At 44.6% G+C, this 19,536-nt stretch overlaps 1 protein-coding gene across 3 annotated transcripts in view; it reads right to left on the bottom strand.

The window, feature by feature from the left end:
- The window catches only part of GTDC1 (glycosyltransferase like domain containing 1), a 351,630-nt gene that overhangs the window by 78,745 nt on the left and 253,349 nt on the right, over positions 1 to 19,536 (bottom strand). For all 3 annotated transcript variants that reach the window (XM_040358037.1, XM_040358035.1, XM_040358034.1), the window contains exon 7: positions 6,020 to 6,164. In XM_040358037.1, coding sequence (XP_040213971.1) covers positions 6,020 to 6,164 — 145 coding nt within the window. The remainder of the gene's footprint in view (positions 1 to 6,019; positions 6,165 to 19,536) is intronic.

The following is a 19,536-nucleotide window of genomic DNA, read 5'->3' as shown; positions in this document are numbered from 1 at the left end:
TAATGATTTGCGAACATGTACACAGAGCAGCAATAATTCAAATATTAATATATGTTTAAGCCACAGCCGCCACCACTGGCAGCCAGTAATCACGGCTGGTTCTATTTACCTTACAGCCGTCAACTAAATAAAAATAGTATACTCTTATATATATTTATTGAAAAATTAAACAAAAATGCCAGCAGTAATATGAAAGATGTACATATAGGGCCAGATCCACAAAAACCTGGCGTAACTTAAAAAATCCCATTTAAGTTACACTGCCTTAAAATTTCTACCTAAGTGCCCGATCCACAAAGCACTTACCTAGAAATTTCAGGCCGTGTAACTAAAATTCCGCCGGCGCAAGGCGTTCCTATTCAAATGGGGCGAGTCCCATTTAAATGAGGCGCGCTCCCGCGCCGGCCGTACTGCGCATGCGCGAAGTTACGTTACGCCGAGTTTTGTGGATCGCGCCGGCTTAAAAAAGTTGCGTTGGGAAAAAAAAAAAATTACAGCGTCGCTCGGCATGCATTCCTGAGGGAGAACTCCATGCCAATTTTCAAAGAAAAAAACGGCATGGGTTCACCCCCCAGGAGCATATCAGGCCCTTAGGTCTGGTATGGGTTGTAAGGAGACCCCCCTACGTCGATTTTTTTTGCTTTGTCCCCCTACAATCCATACCAGACCCGTATCCAAAGCACGCTACCCGGCCGGTCAGGAAAGGAGTGGGGACGAGCGAGCGCCCCCCCCCTCCTGAGCCGTGCCAGGCCGCATGCCCTCAACATGGGGGGGTTGGGTGCTCTGGGGCAGGGGGGCGCACTGCGGGCCCCCCCACCCCAGAGCACCCTGTCCCCATGTTGATGAGGACAGGACCTCTTCCCGACAACCCTTGCCGTTGGTTGTCGGGGTCTGCGGGCGGTGGCTTATCGGAATCTGGGAGTCCCCTCAAATAAGGGGGCCCCCAGATACCGGCCCCCCCACCCTAAGTGAATGGATATGGGGTACATCGTACCCCTATCCATTCACCTGTAGGCAAAAAGTAAAAGTTATTAAACACACAACACAAGGGTTTTTAAAATAATTTATTATTCTGCTGTCTTCTTTATTAGCTCTAATACCAGGGGGGGCTTCTTCTTCCGCTCTCCGGGGGTCTTCTCCGCTCTCCGGGGGGGCTTCTTCTTCCGCTCTCCAGGGGGGGGGGGCTTCTCCGCTCTCCGGGGGTCTTCTTCTCTCTTCGCCGCTCTCCGCTGTTGACTCGGCGAACCCCGGTTCTTCTGCAGATGTCCGGTGCCTTCTTCTTCAGCGCTGGCTGCCTGCTATCTTTGTGTGTTAGCTCAATTAGTAACAGGCAGCCACCGCGGTCTTCTGTGACGTCAGGTTCTTCTCTTCTCTTCTTCTCCCCTCTTCCGATGTTGGCATGCTCCGGCAGGTACCCACGTGGTGGGTGCACGTGGGTAGGCACCCACCACGTGGGTACCTGCCGGAGCATGATGGGACGGTGATGCCTATATAAATGGGATGCAAGGCGCGCTTCCATCATTACAGTGACAAGAGGCGACGAGTCAACATCGGAAGAGGGGAGAAGAACAGAAGAGAAGAACCTGACGTCACAGAAGACCGCGATGGCTGCCTGTTACTAATTGAGCTAACACACAAAGATAGCAGGCAGCCAGCGCTGAAGAAGAAGGCACCGGACATCTACAGAAGAACCGGGGTTCGCCGAGTCAACAGCGGAGAGCGGCGAAGAGAGAAGAAGACCCCCGGAGAGCGGAGAAGCCCCCCCCCGGAGAGCGGAAGAAGAAGCCCCCCCGGAGAGCGGAGAAGACCCCCGGAGAGTGGAAGAAGAAGCCCCCCCTGGTAATAGAGCTAATAAAGAAGACAGGGGGGGGCCTCCGGAGCAGAATAATAAATTATTTTAAAAACCCTTGTGTTGTGTGTTTAATAACTTTTAGTTTTTGTCTACAGGTGAATGGATAGGGGTACGATGTACCCCATATCCATTCACTTAGGGTGGGGGGCCGGTATCTGGGGGCCCCCTTATTTGAGGGGACTCCCAGATTCCGATAAGCCCCCGCCCGCAGACCCCGACAACCAACGGCAAGGGTTGTCGGGAAGAGGTCCTGTCCTCATCAACATGGGGACAGGGTGCTCTGGGGTGGGGGGGCCCGCAGTGCGCCCCCCTGCCCCAGAGCACCCAACCCCCCCATGTTGAGGGCATGCGGCCTGGCACGGCTCAGGAGGGGGGCGCTCGCTCGTCCCCACTCCTTTCCTGACCGGCCGGGTAGCGTGCTTTGGATACGATCTGGTATGGATTGTAGGGGGACCCCCTACGTCGATTTTTCGGCGTAGGGGGGTCTCCTTACAACCCATACCAGACCTAAGGGCCTGGTATGCTCCTGGGGGGGAACCCATGCCGGTTTTGTTTTTTACAAATTGCCGTGGAGTTCTCCCTCGGGAATGCATACCAAATGCCGTCGCTGGAATGGGCTTTTACAAGGTGTGACTAGTTTACACTTTGTAGAACCAGCCCTAATTTTACACTTGCAAACTAAAACTTACGGCGAAAAAACGAAGCTGGAAAGCTTTGTGGATCGCCTTAAGTGCTAATTTGCATACTAGAAGCGGCATTTCGACTCGAAATGCCCCCAGCGGCGGATGCGGTACTGCATCCTAAGATTCGGCAGTGTAATTCAATTACACATGCCGGATCTTCTGCCTAACTTTGGAAAACTGCTTCTGTGGATCAGTTCCAAAGTTAGGACAAGGGATACGATGGAGTAACAGCAGTTACTCCGTCGTATCTCTTTTGTGGATCTGGCCCCTAGAGACCAACAAATGTTAAGAAAAACAATAATAAGAATTCAAGACATTTTTAAAATAGAAATCAAAGAAGAATAAAAACAAATACAGGGCCAGATTCAGGTAGGGAGCGCGTATTTGTGTGCGGACGTAGCGTATCCTATTTACGCTACGCCTCCGCAACTTTGACAGGCAAGTGCAGTATTCACAAAGCACTTGCTCCGTAAGTTGCGGCGGCGTAGCGTAAATAGGCCTGCGTAAGCCCGCCTAATTCAAATGTGGAAGATGTGGGCGTGTTTTATGTAAATTTATTGTGACCCCACGTAAATTACGCTTTTTCCGAACGGCGCATGCGCCGTCCGTGAAAGTATCCCAGTGCACATGCTCCAAATGACGCCGCAAAGACTCATTGGTTTTGACGTGAACGTAACTTACGCCTGCCCCATTCACGGACGATTTACGCAAACGACGTAAAACTTGAAAAATTTGACGCGGTCCCGATGTCCACACTTAACATTGGCTGCACCTCCTATAGAAGGGGTAACTATATGCCGGAAAAAGCCTAACGTAAAAATATGCGCCGGGCAAACGTACGCTTCTGAATCGGTGTATCTACCTAATTTGCATATTCAACGCGTAAATATACGGAAGCGCCACCTAGCGGCCAGCATAAAATTGCAACTAAGATACGACGGCGTAAGAGACTTACGCCGGTCGGATCTTAGTCAAATCTATGCATAACTGATTCTAAGAATCAGGCGCATAGATAAGACGCCGCACACTCAGAGATACGATGGCAAAGCTGGAGATACGGCGTCGTATCTCCTACCTGAATCTGGCCCACAATGTTTTTTTTGCAATAAAATTGAATAATAGTGCACAAAGAACTCCCGCACAATACATCCAATCATAGGTGTGCACAGCCTATTGGATTAAGGTGTGCACCTCAAAGCTCAAACACACGTGTGTGCATGTGTGTATAAATATAGACGGTGTCAGTAGAACAGAGATTGGTGTCAGTAGTTTTTAATTTGTATTATTTTTTACAATTTTATTTATTTCTTTATTTTTTATTTTTTAGGAGCCTCATTAGGGGGCTTTGGTGAAATATCAGGGGTTTAAACTGGGAGAATCTACACCACACAGGGTTATTAGGGTGTGCCCAGGCACACCTGGCACACCCTGTGCGCACGCCTATGCATCCAATCAGAAATGCTTTCTTACCGGGGAGAGAGAGGTTTAATCTGACTGGTTGATAAGGATCTGTTATATTGCTTTTAGTGCTGCTCAAAGCAGAGGTGAAGGTATATCCCTGTATCTCAGAGCATGGAGTGCAGACTTGTCCTGATAACAATTCAGAGGGGTAGTAAATATAAAGAAGAAAGGATTGCCGCTATTCTTGACCAGCCCAGATGAATAAACAAAAAGGAGTGGACTTGGCACCCTTTTGCATTTCGCCCTGCCCACCGGGGCTTAATCATAGATTGGGCAGGGTGAAATGCATCAGTGTGTGTGGTTTGGAGGAGAAATGTACGCTGAGGCCTCTTCTTTCAATATGGCTCAGGAAGGTCAAATGGTTGGACACAACTGCCCAACAAGCCTAAAAATGTGTGATGGTCAGTTGTCCAGAAACTTTTGGTCATATACTGTACACACAACTATAACCATAGCAAAATAATAGGAGAGGAAGACTTATGCTGCGTACACACGAATTCCGCACAAGCTTGGCTTGCATACACACGGTCACACAAAAGTTCTCTGAACTTTCGACCGTCAAGAACGTGGTGACATACAAGACTATGACGAGGCGAGAAAATGAAGTTCAATGCTTCCGAGCATGCGTGGAACTGTTTTCGTGCGTGTCGGAATAGCTCTTAATCTTTTGTTGGCGGAAATTCGGACAGCAAAAATCTGATGGAGCCTACACACACGGTCGGAATTTACGTTCAAAAGCTCACATCCGACTATTGCTGTCGGAATTTCCGATTGTGTGTACGCGACATAAAGCTTGCAAAGTAGAAGAGTAAGTGGTGGAAACAAGTGGGTAAGAAATGTGAAGGCTGTATATAAGGCGATGGTGTATTTCTTGCTGGAATGGAGAGGAGGAAACAACACTGTATCGGTGTGACTAGACAAAATACGTAAGCCAAATTATATGTTTAAAAAATAAAACAGAGCATTCATTTAAGCCCATGGTGGCAAAATACTTTCTCCCAGGGCTTTGGAGTATAAGTAGTGTCCAAGTGCCCATTCATGCCGCCGGGTCTATTTAGTAAATATTAATGGGAAATTATGAACACATTTTTTTTATATTGTTTTATATGTTGCAGTAATTTTAATGCATTCTTATATTAAAGGTTACTTTGTAATCATGTTCACATATATGTGATTTTAAGGGTTGTTTACTGTTTCATGTATGCATGAATGTATTCTTCCTGGGATGTACATGGGGATGGTTCCTGTTGCCGATTTGTATTGATATTTTGTCTTTGCATTCAGATAAAAAGCCTTCAGTATGCAGCAGCCACCCCCTGATACTTAAATGAGCCCCATCTCTATCCAGCGATGTCCACAAGTGCTTCAACCACCCATGACTCTCCCCCCTGATTGGCTGAGACACAGCAGCGGTGCCATTGGCTGCAGCTGCTGTCAATCAAAGTCAGTTAGCCAATTAGGAGATATATAGGGGGCGGGGCTGAAATGGGGCTCCGTGTGGCACACAGAGCTACAGCTCAGCTTGGGTGCCCCCATAGCAAGCTGCTTGCTGTGGGGGCACTCGACAAGAGGGAGGAGCCAGGAGAGTCGAAGAGGGACCTGAGGAGAGGAGAATCCGGTCTCCTCTGTGCAAAACCACCTCACAGGGCAGGTAAGTGTTACATGTTTTTTTATTTTTTATAGAGAAAAAAATTAAACTTTACAATCACTTTAAGCCTGAACAACTATAACAAGTTTGGATTTGGATTAAACATTCACATTATTTCAAAAGCCCAGCAAAGATTGTCTCCCTTTAGGAAGGTTTCCTCTGCAACGCATGGGATATCGAGCATGCCAATGTGACTCCACAGACAATTTCACAATCAGTAACACAACACTCCTCCCTCTGAATATGCATGGCTGTTACATCAGTCACTATGGTTCTGTCCTTACACACTATGCTTACAATGGAAATCATTGGAAATCATTAGTAACTTCTTACTGCACAACTACAGATGAAAAAAGTGAAAGGAGGAAAACTTACATCGCCACACCAAAGAATTCATGCTTAGCTGTTGAAATGACGACATCAGCCTCACAGAGTACTTGAAAGTAGTTGTCCTTGCTGGGTAGAAAACCCCAATGCAAAACTGCTGACCCCAAGAACGTTCTTGCTTCAGAAAAGATCTCTGCAAATAAGAATAAAGGAGGATCTTCAGCCAGGAAAATCTCTGGATAAAAAAAGTTTGGACAGATACTGCAGGTTGAATTATCCAACGTCCATATATACTCCAGGTGGGTTCCTGGGTTCCCAACTCCACCAACCGCAAGAGAGCCCACTCTCCCTGTTAGGCTGGCCATAGATTCCTTTCTTTTCTTTGATCAGCTAGTGGACTGGTCGAAAAAAAAAAAAATCCCCATACACACATGCGAGGTGGATGGAGAAATTCTCCCCGCTGTGCCATTGTATATTGAGCACAAGACTCCTCCGCTGTCAGAATACACTGATCAGCGGCTGCAGCAGAGTTTTCCAACATTCTCATTAGACAAAAGTCGTTCCTTAGATCAATAAAACATTTTGAAAACCATTTATCATTTTCCTTCCACTTCACAATTATGTGCCACTTTGTGTTGGTCTATCACATAAAATCCCAAAAAAATAAATTTATGTGTTTGGTTGTCACATGACAAAATGTGGAAAATTTCAAGGGGTATGAAAACTTTTTCAAAGCACTCTAAAGGAATCATTTTTAAATTACTAAATTTAAATGATACATTTTTAAAGAGTTGGTTCACACCAGCAGCTGTTCTGAATGCATGGCCACAGAGGTGCATTGGGAAAAACACCTTAGGTTTGCCTTTAACTGTAAAGAAGAAAAAGAAAGAAAGGACGCCCCAGCCTAGTGCATTATCCTTTGGATGGATTTTATTAAAAATAGATAAAAAAGAAAACCACTCACAAACGTACATGAATGGCTCACAATGTAAATAGTTTCCACAAATAAGCTGCAATGCGTCCAAACCAAACCACTCCAAATGGTCACAGAGGAAATGACCAGGGCCAAGGCCAGCTGACGTGTTTCGAAGGTAAACCTTATTCCTCAGAGCCCAGCTCAGCCTGTCATTAAAATTGCCTTTAACCATTTAAGGACCAGCTGCCATCATTATACTGCGGCAGGTTGGTTCTCCTGCATGAACCCCCCCGTAGGTGTACGTCGGCTGCTTTAAGAGCAATAAAGGGTGCGACACCGGAGCCGATGCGCGTGGCCGGTGACTGTGATGTCCGCCGGCCACCTGCGATCTCTCCACAGAGAGCCAGAACGGGAAACTGTCAATGTAAACAGACAGATCCCCGTTCAGACAGGGGAGTAGAGAGAGATCTGCTGTTCCTAGTGATTATGAACAGCGATCTCTCTCCTCCTCCAGTCAGTCCCATCCCCCCAAAGTTAGAAACACCCCCCCCCAGGGAACACATTTAACCCCTTGATCACCCCCTAGTGTTAACCCCTTCTCTGCCAGTGACATTTACATAGTAATCAGTGCATTTTTATAGCACTGTTCGCCGTATAGATGCCAATAGTCCCAAAAAAGTGTTAAAAGTGTCCAATCTGTCCGCCGCAATGTCGAAGTCCCGCTAAAAATCACAGGTCACCGTCATTATTAGTAAAAAAAAAAAGTAATAATAAAAATGCTATAAATCTATCCCCGATTTTATAGACATTAGGGGCCAGATTCACAGAAGAAATACACCGGAGTATCTACTGATACTCCGGCGTATTTTCAAATTTGCTGCGTCGTATCTTTAGTTTGAATCCTCAAACCAAGATACGATGGCTTTTGGCTTCGATCCGACAGGCGTACGCCTTCGGATCGTAGGTGTAATACTTCGGTGCCCGCTGGGTGGAGTTTGCGTCGCTTTCCGTGTCGGGTATGCTAATTATCTGTTTACAGCGATTCACGAAGGTACGCGCGGCCGTCGCATTCTCTTACGTCGTCGCTAGTCGGCTTTTCCCGGCGTATAGTTAAAGCTGGTATTTCGTGGCGTATAGATAGACCTGCCATGTTAAAGTATGGCCGTCGTTCCCGCGTCGAATTTTAATTTTTTTTTTGTAAGTCATCCGTGAATAGGAAAGGACGTAACTCACGTCGACGTTCAAAAAATCACGTCGGTGCGACGTCATTTCGCGCAAGGCACAAAGCGGGAAATTTCAAAACGGAGCATGCGTAGTGCGTTCGGCGTGGGAACGGGCCTAATTTAAATGATCCACGCCCCATTTGAATTAGGCGGGCTTGCGCCGGAGGGATTTACGTTACGCCGCCGCAACTTTACAGGCAAGTGCTTTGTGAATCAAGCACTTGCCCATAAAACTTGCAGCGGTGTAACGTAAATGCGATACGTTACGCCGCCGCTATTCTACCTGAATCTGGCCCTATAACTTTTGCGCAAATCAATCAAAATACGCTGATTGTGATTTTTTTACCAAAAATATGAAGAAGAATACATATCGGCCTAAACTAAAGAAGAGATTTTTTTTTTTTTTGGGGATATTTATTATAGCAAAAAATAAAAGATATTTTTTTTAAAATTGTCCCTCTTTTTTTGTTTATAGCACAAAAAATAAAAACCGCAGAGGTGATCAAATACCACCAAAAGAAAGCTCTATTTGTGGGGAAAAAAGGACACCAATTTTGTTTGGGTACAACGTCGCAATAAGCGTTTATCGATTGGTTTGGGTTTACAAAATAGGGGGTATTTTTATGGCATTTTTATTAATATTTTTTTTTTACTAGTAATGGCGGCGATCAGCGATTTTTCTCGGTACTGCGACATTATGGCGGACACTTCGGACACTTTTGACACATTTTTGGGACCATTGGCATTTTTATAGCGATCAGTGCTAAAAAAAATGCATTGGATTACTATAAAAATGCCACTGGCAGTGAAGGGGTTAACATTAGGGGGCGGGGAAGGGGTTAAGTATGTTCCCTGGGTGGGTTCTAACTGTAGGGGGGGTGGCCTCACTAGGGGAAATGACTGATCTTCTATTCATACATTGTATGAACAGAAGATCAGCATTTCTCTCCCTGACAGGACCGGGAGCTGTGTGTTTACACACACAGCTCCCGGTCCCCGCTCTGTAACGAGCAGTTATGTAAATGCATTAAAGGGGTTGTAAAGGTTTGATTTTTTTTTTAAATAACAAACATGTCACACTTAGCTCCAATGTGCAGTTAGTTTTACACACAGAGGGCCAGATCCATAAAGAAGTTACGTCGGCGTATCTATTGATACACCGCGTAACTTCTAGGATGCTCCGGCGTATCTTTGTTTTGTATCCACAAAACAAGATACGCATGAATGGGGGCTAGATCCGACTGACGTACGTCTTAGTACGCCGTCGGATCTTAGATGCATATTTACGCTGGCCGCTAGGTGGCGCTTCCGTTGATTTCCGAGTAGAGTATGCAAATTAGCTAGATACGCCGATTCTCAGAACGTACGTCCGGCCGGCGCATTTTTTTACGTCGTTTACGTAAGGCTTTTTTCGGCGTAATGTTACCCCTGGGTCTATGAGGTGTACGCAATGTTAAGTTAAGCGTCTAATTTTCTGTCGTTTACGTAAAACGTTCGCGAATAGGGCTTTGCGCAAATTACGTTCACGTCGAAAGCATTGACTATTTGCCACGTGATTTCGAGCATGCGTACTGGGATACCCCCACGGACGGCGCATGCGCCATTTTAAAAAAAAATCATTTACGTGGGGTCAAGTTGAATTAGCATAAAACACGCCCACATCTTTGTCATTTGAATTCCGCGCCCTTATGCCGACACATTTACACTACACCGTCGTAACTTACGGCGCAAATTCTTTGTGGATAAGGAACCTCCGCACTAAGTTACGGCGGGGTAGTGTATCTGAAATACGCTACGCCCGCTTATATTTACGCCGAGGTACGTGGACAGCAGGTGAACAGGCTTAGGTAAGTAAAACGGGGGGCTGGGGGGGCCCATGACAGTGAGGTGATTTTACACCTTAATGTATAGATGCATTAAGGTGTAAAAATAAACAAAAACCTTTACAACCCCTTTAAAGGTAATAGCACTTTAACCACTTAAGGACCGGACCAATATGCTGCTAAATGACCCAAGGGGTTTTTACAATTCGGCACTGCGTCGCTTTAACAGACAATTGCGCGGTCGTGCGACGTGGCTCCCAAACAAAATTGGCGTCCTTTTTTCCCCACAAATAGAGCTTTATTTTGGTGTATTTGATCACCTCTGCGGTTTTTATTTTTTGCGCTATAAACAAAAATAGAGCGACAATTTTGAAAAAAAATGCAATATTTTTTACTTTTTGCTATAAGAAATATCCCCCAAAAACATATATAAATTTTTTTTTCCTCAGTTTAGGCCGATACGTATTCTTCTACCTATTTTTGGTAAAAAATCGCAATAAGCGTTTATCGATTGGTTTGCACAAAATTTATAGCGTTTACAAAATAGGGGATAGTTTTATTATTTATTTATTTTTTTACTACTAATGGCGGCGATCAGCGATTTTTTTCGTGACTGCGACATTATGGCGGACACTTCGGACAATTTTGACACATTTTTAGGACCATTGTCATTTTCACAGCAAAAAATGCATTTAAATTGCATTGTTTACTGTGAAAATGACAGTTGCAGTTTGGGAGTTAACCACAGGGGGCGCTGAAGGAGTTAGGGTTCACCTAGTGTGTGTTTACAACTGTAGGGGGGTGTGGCTGTAGGACTGACGTCATCGATTGTGTCTCACTATAAAAGGGATCACTCGATCGATGCAGCCGCCACAGTGAAGCACGGGGAAGCTGTGTTTACATACGGCTCTCCCCGTTCTTTAGCTCCAGGGAGCGATCGCGATGGAGCGGCTATAAATGAAGCCGTCGTCCCGGGCCATCGTCCCGGATCGCTCCCCGCGTGAATCCGACCACCGCATGTAGCGGGGGGGGGGTCCCGATCGGACCCCTGACCCACGTCTAGGCAGGGACGTACAGGTACGCCAATGTGCCTGTACGTGCCATTTTGCCGACGTATATCTACATGCGGCGGTCGGGAAGTGGTTAAGCGCACCTGTACTGAGAAGTTACCTACATTTGTTTGATTTTCCTTTAGAAAATACTAGCTGGCTCAGCCGATTCAAAGACTTCCATACTCTAGGCTTTCCTCTGACTTCACTAGCCCAATGCTTGTTCCAGGTCAGTGACCCAGAAAGCCAGACAGCCAGACAACTAGCATTTTTAGAAGGACGTCTGCTGTAGCAGCCTTTGCATTTCTTTAAAATGCGGGTTTGCCTATAATATCCAATCAGAAAAAAAAAAAATTGATACAAAAAACAATTAATAAAAATAACCCACAAAGGGGAAAAAAAGGCACTCATTTGATTTCATACGGCATAATGCAACATATGATGTCAGCAGTGTCTCATCAGAAACGCAGGTTAATTAGCTTCTGCCTATTTTAACGAACTTCTCGGAGTTGTTTGCTTTTATAATCAAGGCACAGAAGCAGAACCAAATGCTAAGGTGCCAAAAAAAGCTGACAAAAGCAAAGGGCTCCGCCTCGCCACCCTCCCCCTGAATGAAAAAGCCAACTGTCTGCTTCATAAAACCCGCTCGGCAGACACTGAAACAAAATGGACTGTAAAGTTCGTTAGATGAAAATATTAAAAAAGAATTAAGCTAATGGAGATAAAATTAAAAGAAATGAGGCAACAAACACATCACACCAAAAATGGCATTGCGGTGACAGCTAAGATTCCTAATGACGGACTGCATTGGAAAAAATTAAATGGCATTGCGGAGTGAAATTTCTTTGGAAAGTAATGATCCGTGCATGATGCTCACACTCCAGGCACCGGGAAGGAGGAGGGGGGAACACAACGACAAAGTGTTCTGAAATAACAAAGAAATATATGTGTCGAGATGTGCAAAGGTTTAAACAATACCATGGAGAAGCATCTTAAAAAAAGACGGACATTTTTACCTGCTGGGTAAAATCTCAATCTTTTATTTGCCATGCAATGACCAACAGGGGCTACGGACATGACATCATTGGTGGTTTATGTGGTCAATAAGCACTAGATTCAGAGTCAATCCCTTATCGCTGGCGATATTCTAACCATGTAGACACTTGGCCATCTGATCTTTGTAAAATAAGTAGTTGTCTGGCATGGTTTTCCCAGCTGAATAGTCCAGGGTAGGCAGTTAGACAGCAGAAGTTAGACGATGGTTGGATATCCATGATCAGGCTTTCATTAGGCATTTAACGGCAAACAGGGAATAAAGACAAGAGATGATTGGCAGTTGATTAGGTCAATTAACACTAGATTGGGCTTCAATGTCTTATTTATAGGCTATTCTTTACCGGTGTAGACATATCTTGGCCAACTGTTCTCAGTGGAAGAACTGCTTGCCTGATAACGTTTTCCCAGCTGATTATAATTATTGGACATTTCTACTTTTCGGGGTAAGCAGTTCAGCAGGCAGTAGAAGTTAGACGATTGTTGGGTATCCATGCTTAATCTATCATTTGACGTGTAATGTCTAATGCCGAGTACAGACGATCAGACATTCCGACAACAAAATCGAGGATTTTATTCCGACGGATGTTGGCTCAAACTTACCTTGCATACACACGGTCGCACAAATGTTGTCGGAAATTCCGAACGCCAAGATCGCGGTCATGTACAACACGTACGACAGCACTATCAAAGGGAAGTTCAATACCAGTCGCGTTAGTAGAAGTTTGGTGAGAGACGATTTGCGCTTTTCAGCCTCGTGCTTTTCAGTCCCTTACAGCGTGACAAATGTGCTATCTCCATTACGAACGCTAGTTTTACCAGACGGAACGCTTCCGTTTATGTACTTGATTCAGAGCAATTCGTAAAATTTTGTGCGTCGGAATTGTCTACACGCGATCGGAATTTACGAGAAAGGATTTTGTTGTCGGAAAATTTGAGAACCAGCTCTCAAATGTTTGTTGTCATAAATTCTGACAGAAAATGTCTGATGGAGCCTACACACGGTTGGAATTTCCGAGCGTGTGTACAAGCTCCCATAAAAACATTTGTTGTCGGAAATTCCGAGCGTGTATACGTGGCATTACAGTGGATTTTGGACTGTAAGGTCCTTGAGGGCAGGAACCAATGTGAATGCATAAATTGTCAGTGATATCTGTAATGTTAATAATAATGATATGGACTTGAGTTAATTAGTGGTTGATTGAACAAATTACCACTAGACTGGGAGACAATCCATTATTCATGGTCTATCCCCTTACTTGTGGAAACACATCTTGGCCACATGATTGCAGTGGAAAAACAGATTGTCTGGCAAGGTTTGTCCAGCTTTTTCAAATTGTTGGACATATTTACCTGCCTAGATAATCAGTTAGGTGTTAAGGAATGTTAGACCATGGTTGGATATCCATGCTCAATTTTTTTATTTGACAACTAACAGGGGCTATAGAGAAGAGATAATTGGTGGTTGACCTGGGTCAATTACCACTAGACTAGGCTCAATCCATTCTCTATGAGCTATCCTCTACCTGTGTTGACAAGTCTCACCCAACTGATCTCGGCAGAAAAACTGGTTGCCTGGTAAAGTTTTCCAAGCTGATTACAATTTTTTTTCTAAATTACAGCTGGTGAGAAAGAGGACTGTTCTACGCAAAAACCCACAGGCTCAGCAGTTGCATCTCCTGGCCTAACAGTGCCCATAAACTTTTCATGGCTGGAGAAGTTGTCCCCAACTTCATAATATTTAACTTGTAGGCTAGTTTCCTTAAAGTGGACCTAGCATCATCAGATATATTTTCTCAGGTTAAGTAGTTGAAGTAATGTGTAACACTTCCAGGTATGTATTACCTCACACAGAGATTACAGTATTCTCCCTGACTATGCTTTTCTCCCTAGGATGGGCTCCCTAGGATGAACCATCAACCACCGTGGCTGACGGCTTGTAACTCTCTATGAACTGCAAGGGCACTGGTAAATGTTCTTGTGGTTCATTGATTTTTCCTGCAATCCAGCAATTTCCTGCCCAAATTGGAGGTACAGGCAAGAGTCTGCAGGATCTTGCCATTCCCCCCCCCCCCCCAAATCTGCTGATCGCGGGTGCAATGCTTTACAGGCTTTAGTGTAAGGCCGTGTACACACTGTCGATCCATCCGATGAGAATGGTCCGACGGACCGTTTTCATCGGTTCACTGCTGAAGCAGACCGATGGTCTGATGTGCGTACACACCATCAGTTCAAAACCTGATCGGGTCAGAACGCGGTGACGTAAAACACACGACGTGCTGAAAAAAACAAAGTTCAATGCTTCCAAGCATGCGTCGACTTGATTCTGAGCATGCGCGGGTTTTGAACCGATGCTTTTGTGTACTAATCATCGGTTTTGACCAATGGTCAGCCGTCCATCGGTTCGATTTTAAAGCAAGTTCTAAAACGTTGGTCTGAAGGACAAAAGTCAGATGGGCCGTACACACGGTCGATTTGGACTGATGAAACTGGACTTCGGTCCGTTTTAATCGGTTTGGACCGGTCGTGTGTACGCGGCCTAATAAATAAATGCACATTTTTTATACCTGGAAAAAGATGTATATATATATATATATATATATATATATATATATATATATATATATATATATATATATATATATATATATATATATATATACATACAGTTGTATTCCAAATTATTCAACCCCCACTGAAATTGATTGTTTTGCCCAGTTTGACATTGATTTTGATCATCCTGTCATCCTGCTTACAATTAAATCAAAGAGGCACGTGTAGGTCAGACAAATATAACATAACATTTATAATGAAATAACCACAAATGTCTTTTCTGTGCTCACATCATTATCAGTTTTATTCAACCCCTAGTTGACATTCAATCTTAGTACTTAGTACAACATCCTTTTACAGTTATAACAGCTTTTAAACTTGAAGCATAGCTTGACACAAGTTTCTTGCAGCGATCTACAGGTATCTTCACCCATTCGTCATGGGCAAAAGCCTCCAGTTCAGTCACATTCTTAGGCTTGCGCACTGCAACTGCTTTCTTTAAGTCCCACCAGAGGTTCTCAATCGGATTTAAGTCTGGTGACTGCGATGGCCACTCCAAAATGTTCCAGCCTTTAATCTACAACCATGCTCTAGTGGACTTGGAGGTATGCTTGGGATCATTGTCCTGTTGAAAGGTCCAACGTCTCCCAAGCCTCAGGTTTGTGACGGACTGCATCACATTGTTATCCACTATCTCCTGGTACTGAAGAGAATTCATGGTACCTTGCACACGCTGAAGGTTCCATGTACCTGCAGAAGCAAAACAGCCCCAAAGCATGATTGACCCCCCGCCATGCTTCACAGTAGGCATGGTGTTCTTTTCATCATAGGCCTTGTTCTTCCTCCTCCAAACATAGCCTTGATCCATGGGCCCAAACACTTCTAATTTTGTTTCATCAGTCCACAGAACACAATCCCAAAACTTCTGTGGTTTGTCCATATGATTTTTGCATACTGCAGTCGACTCTTCTTATTCTTTGGAGACAGCAAGGGGGTGCGCCTGGGAGTTCTGTCATGGAGGCCTTCATTACGCAGTGTGCGCCGTATTGTCTGAGCAGAAACTTCAGTACCCACATCTGACAAATCTTTTGTCAGTTCCTCAGCAGTCACAAGGGGACTTTTCTCCACTCTACGCTTCAGGTAGAGCACAGCAGTCGAAGTCAGCATCTTCTTTCTGCCACGACCAGGTAGCGTTTCAACAGTGCCCTTTGGCTTGAATTTGCGAATGATGCTTCCTATGGTGTCTCTTGGTATGTTTAACATCTTTGCAATCTTCTTATAGCCATTGCCCTTCCTGTGAAGAGTAATCACCTCTTCTCTTGTCTTCCCGGACCATTCTCTTGACTTCACCATGTTTGTAACCACACCAGTAAATGTCTAGAAGGAGCTGAGTATCACAGTCATTTTAAAGCTGCCTGATTGGTGCTTATTAGGCTTTATTGCTGCTCCCTGACATCCACAGGTGTTTTCAATACCTGATTGAAAACACTTCAATGAGCCTCTGTTCTTCAGAGTGGTAGTCTTTAAGGCCTCGTACACACGACAGAGTTTCTCGGCAGAATTCACAGAGAAACTCGGTCAAAACCCGGATTCTGCCGAGAAACTCTGTCGTCTGTACAGTTTTGGCTCGATGGAGCCGCCGAGGAACTCGACGAGAAAATAGAGAACATGTTCTCTATTTTCTCGTTGTCCTCGTTCTTCTATGGGAGAAGCCGGCCCGCCGAGCTCCTCGGCAGGTTCATCCCAAAACTCGACGAGGAACTCGACGTGCCAAGCACGTCGAGTTCCTCTGTCGTGTGTACGGGGCCTGAGGGGTTGAATAATTGTGTAAATGAAGAATTCACAAAATAAACATTTACTACTGTATTACAAAACCAATTGATGTCATTTTAGTTGCATATGGTTCTTTAAGAAGTCCTTGTAGGATTTCATTCTGAATACAATTACAAATGTACACTAAATTCCCTAAAACCCTTTACAGCATTGGGGGGTTGAATAATTTTGAACACAACTGTATATATATATATATATATATATATATAATAGTGAACTTATCCTTTGAAGTGATTGTAAAGTCTTGTTTAAAAAAAAAAAAAAAACAACAAACATGTTATACCTACCTGCTCTGTGCAGTGGATTTGCACAGGGCAGCCTGGATCCTCCTCTTCTCGGGTCCCTCTTCGTTGCTCCTGGCCCCAACCTCCTGCAGTTTGCTATGGGTGCTATGAATTTGATTGAAAGCAGTGGAAGCCAATGGTACCAGCTGCTGTGTCTCAGCCAATCAGGAGAGAGAATCCTGGATGGCCGAGGGACTCGTGGACATTGCTGGATCGAGTTGGAGCTCAGTTAGGCCCCTTTCACATTGAAGCGTTGAAAAAACGCGGTAATAACGCTTCAATGTGAAAGGGGCCTTAAGTATTAGGGGGGCTGCTGCACACAGAAGGCTTTTTATCTTAATGCATAGAATGTATTAAGATTAAAAACCTTCTGCTTTTACAACCACTTTAAGGACTGTTTTTTTAATGATAAAAGATGAAGATTTTGTGAAACGTCAAACAGCTACTGTATATCTGGACACTTGGCAGAATTACTGATATGTGCACTTAGCATGAGAACCTGACTGTGGAAATTTCTCAGAATTCTGCAGTATAGTCAGTGGACATAACCTGATATTGTAATTGGAATGATGACATTTGCTGAATTTATCACTTAACCTCATGTTCTCACAGCAGCTATTTAGCAAGGATGACATCTGCACTACCACTAGAGCAGGGCTCAAAATTTCAAGTCCTGAGCTACTAGCCAGGCCTCAAGAGTTACTCGCCACCAGTTGCCCCACCTAATTCATACACTGCCCTGCGCCTAATTGCACCCGTAAACACGCCCTCGTAGATTATCTCATGGAATGACAATGTTTTATGCAGAATCAAGTTACAAAATTAAATATTACCAACAACAACTTTAACAAAATGGGACAGGGCACTGGGGGCAGACCAGAGGGACAGGGCACTGGGGGCAGACCAGAGGGACATGGCACTGGGGGCAGACCAGAGGGACAGGTCACTAGAACTGGGTCTCTTCCCCATTCTCTTGCTGTCTCCTCTGCAACTCCCATCCACCCTCTCTCTCTCTCCCATTCATCTCATCATCAGGAGCCTGTGTGTGCGGCTCCACGCTTGCATGTCCACACTTCCCCCTTTTATTCAGGCTGGCAGAGAGGAGAGGAGCTGCAGCACAGCGGGAGGGAGTACAATCCAGCGCTGAGATCCACACAACTGCACAGCCATTGACACCATAGCACAGCGCACACTGACAGTGCACAGCACACATTGAGACCAGTCTGTTCACAGTGCTCAGGCTGAACTGGTGGACACTTACATAGAGCACAAGGAGAAGAACACTGCACAAACTAGAAGGCTGCCGCTCTCATGTCAGGGCAACTTTCAGTGAGCGCTGCACCGGAGTGGTAATTTTTGCAATCCTCCACCTCACTCATTACTTTCTGCTCTCCAGCTACATTGGTCGGGGCCCGGGGGAGGGGGGCAGGCTCAGAGAGGTCATACTGTTAGGTCCCATAGTTTAATGAGAATTGTAAGTAGAGCACCTGTGTACTACTCTGCCTGTGCGTGGCTCAACAGACTACTTTTCCCGAGCATGCACCTTTCCTCTTCGGCCGCCAATCTCATCGGGACTCTAAGTTTAGGCACAGATTGGAGGGAGATTGGTCATGCAGCCCTGTCATCACTCGCCCACAGCTTAAATACACTCGCCAAATGCTAGTAGGCGAGTGGAAATTTTGAGGGCTGCACTAGAGGGAACACCTAAAAAATCTAAGTATGAAATATGACCCTAAAAATCTAAAAAAAAATCATATATACGGTAAACTGATTTGTAGGTGAATCTTATACTGATAACTGAGAACTAAAACACTGAATAGTTTCCCTTTAAATAAGACTCTGCTGACAGCAGGAAATGACAGGTACAGACATTAAGAAGGATCTCCATCGGAGATGTAAAGATAATTAATAACACGCATCTTTTAAGTACTTGGAGATATCCAAAAGTCACAGAGGCCCAAGAAGACTTAAGTAAGATGTTTTAACTGAGTGAAGTGATATCATCTTCCATCTAAGAGCCGCAATTATGAAGGAAATGTAATTAGCAGGCACATTCCCCAGCCACTCCGACCTGTGATGGGGCAGACTGCTCATCCTGTGCTTTACACAATCATGTTTGCTCACTAGTACAGCAAATGGCAGGCTCATGATGAGCCTGTATGGAGAGTTGGGGATGAGTATGACAAAGGTTTTGTGACCCGCCGTAATAAATGTCACCATTTATATTTTTTGTAATACAGCCCCATTGAACCTCCAGTAATATATAACAGCAGAAACTCACATTACAACATGCTGCTTATACAATCTGGGCACTATACAGGCATACCCCACTTTTAAGAACACAATGCGTACACACGATCATTTTTCGGCATGAAAGAAAACGTTGTTTTTCTGCATGTCAAAAAACGACGTTTTTCCAACTTCATCATTAAAAACTACGTTGCCCACACACCATCGTTTTTAAAAAAAATTATGAACAAAGTGCGGTGACGTACAACACGTACGACGGCACTCTAAAGGGAAAGTTCTATTCGCTTTTGGGCTGCTTTAGCCGATTCCTTGTTAGTAAAAGACGATTCGCGCTTTTTTGCCTGTTACAGCGTGATGAATGTGCTTACTCGATTATGAACGGTAGTTTTACCAGAACGAGCGCTCCCGTCTCATAACTTGCTTCTGAGCATGCGCGGGTTTAAAACGTCGTTTTAGTCCACACACGATCATTTTTTACAACCCGAAAAACGTAATTTTTAAAGGAGAGCCATTGTGCCACCGTCAAACCACTCTTAAAGTGGTTAAACGTTGGTTACGATCTGTCAAGTTAAATCATTCAG

Source organism: Rana temporaria, chromosome 6, assembly GCF_905171775.1.
Source record: "Rana temporaria chromosome 6, aRanTem1.1, whole genome shotgun sequence".
Taxonomy (NCBI): Eukaryota; Metazoa; Chordata; class Amphibia; order Anura; family Ranidae; genus Rana; species Rana temporaria.
Note: the sequence above shows the minus strand (reverse complement) of the source record. Positions and strands in the feature narration are given on the sequence as shown.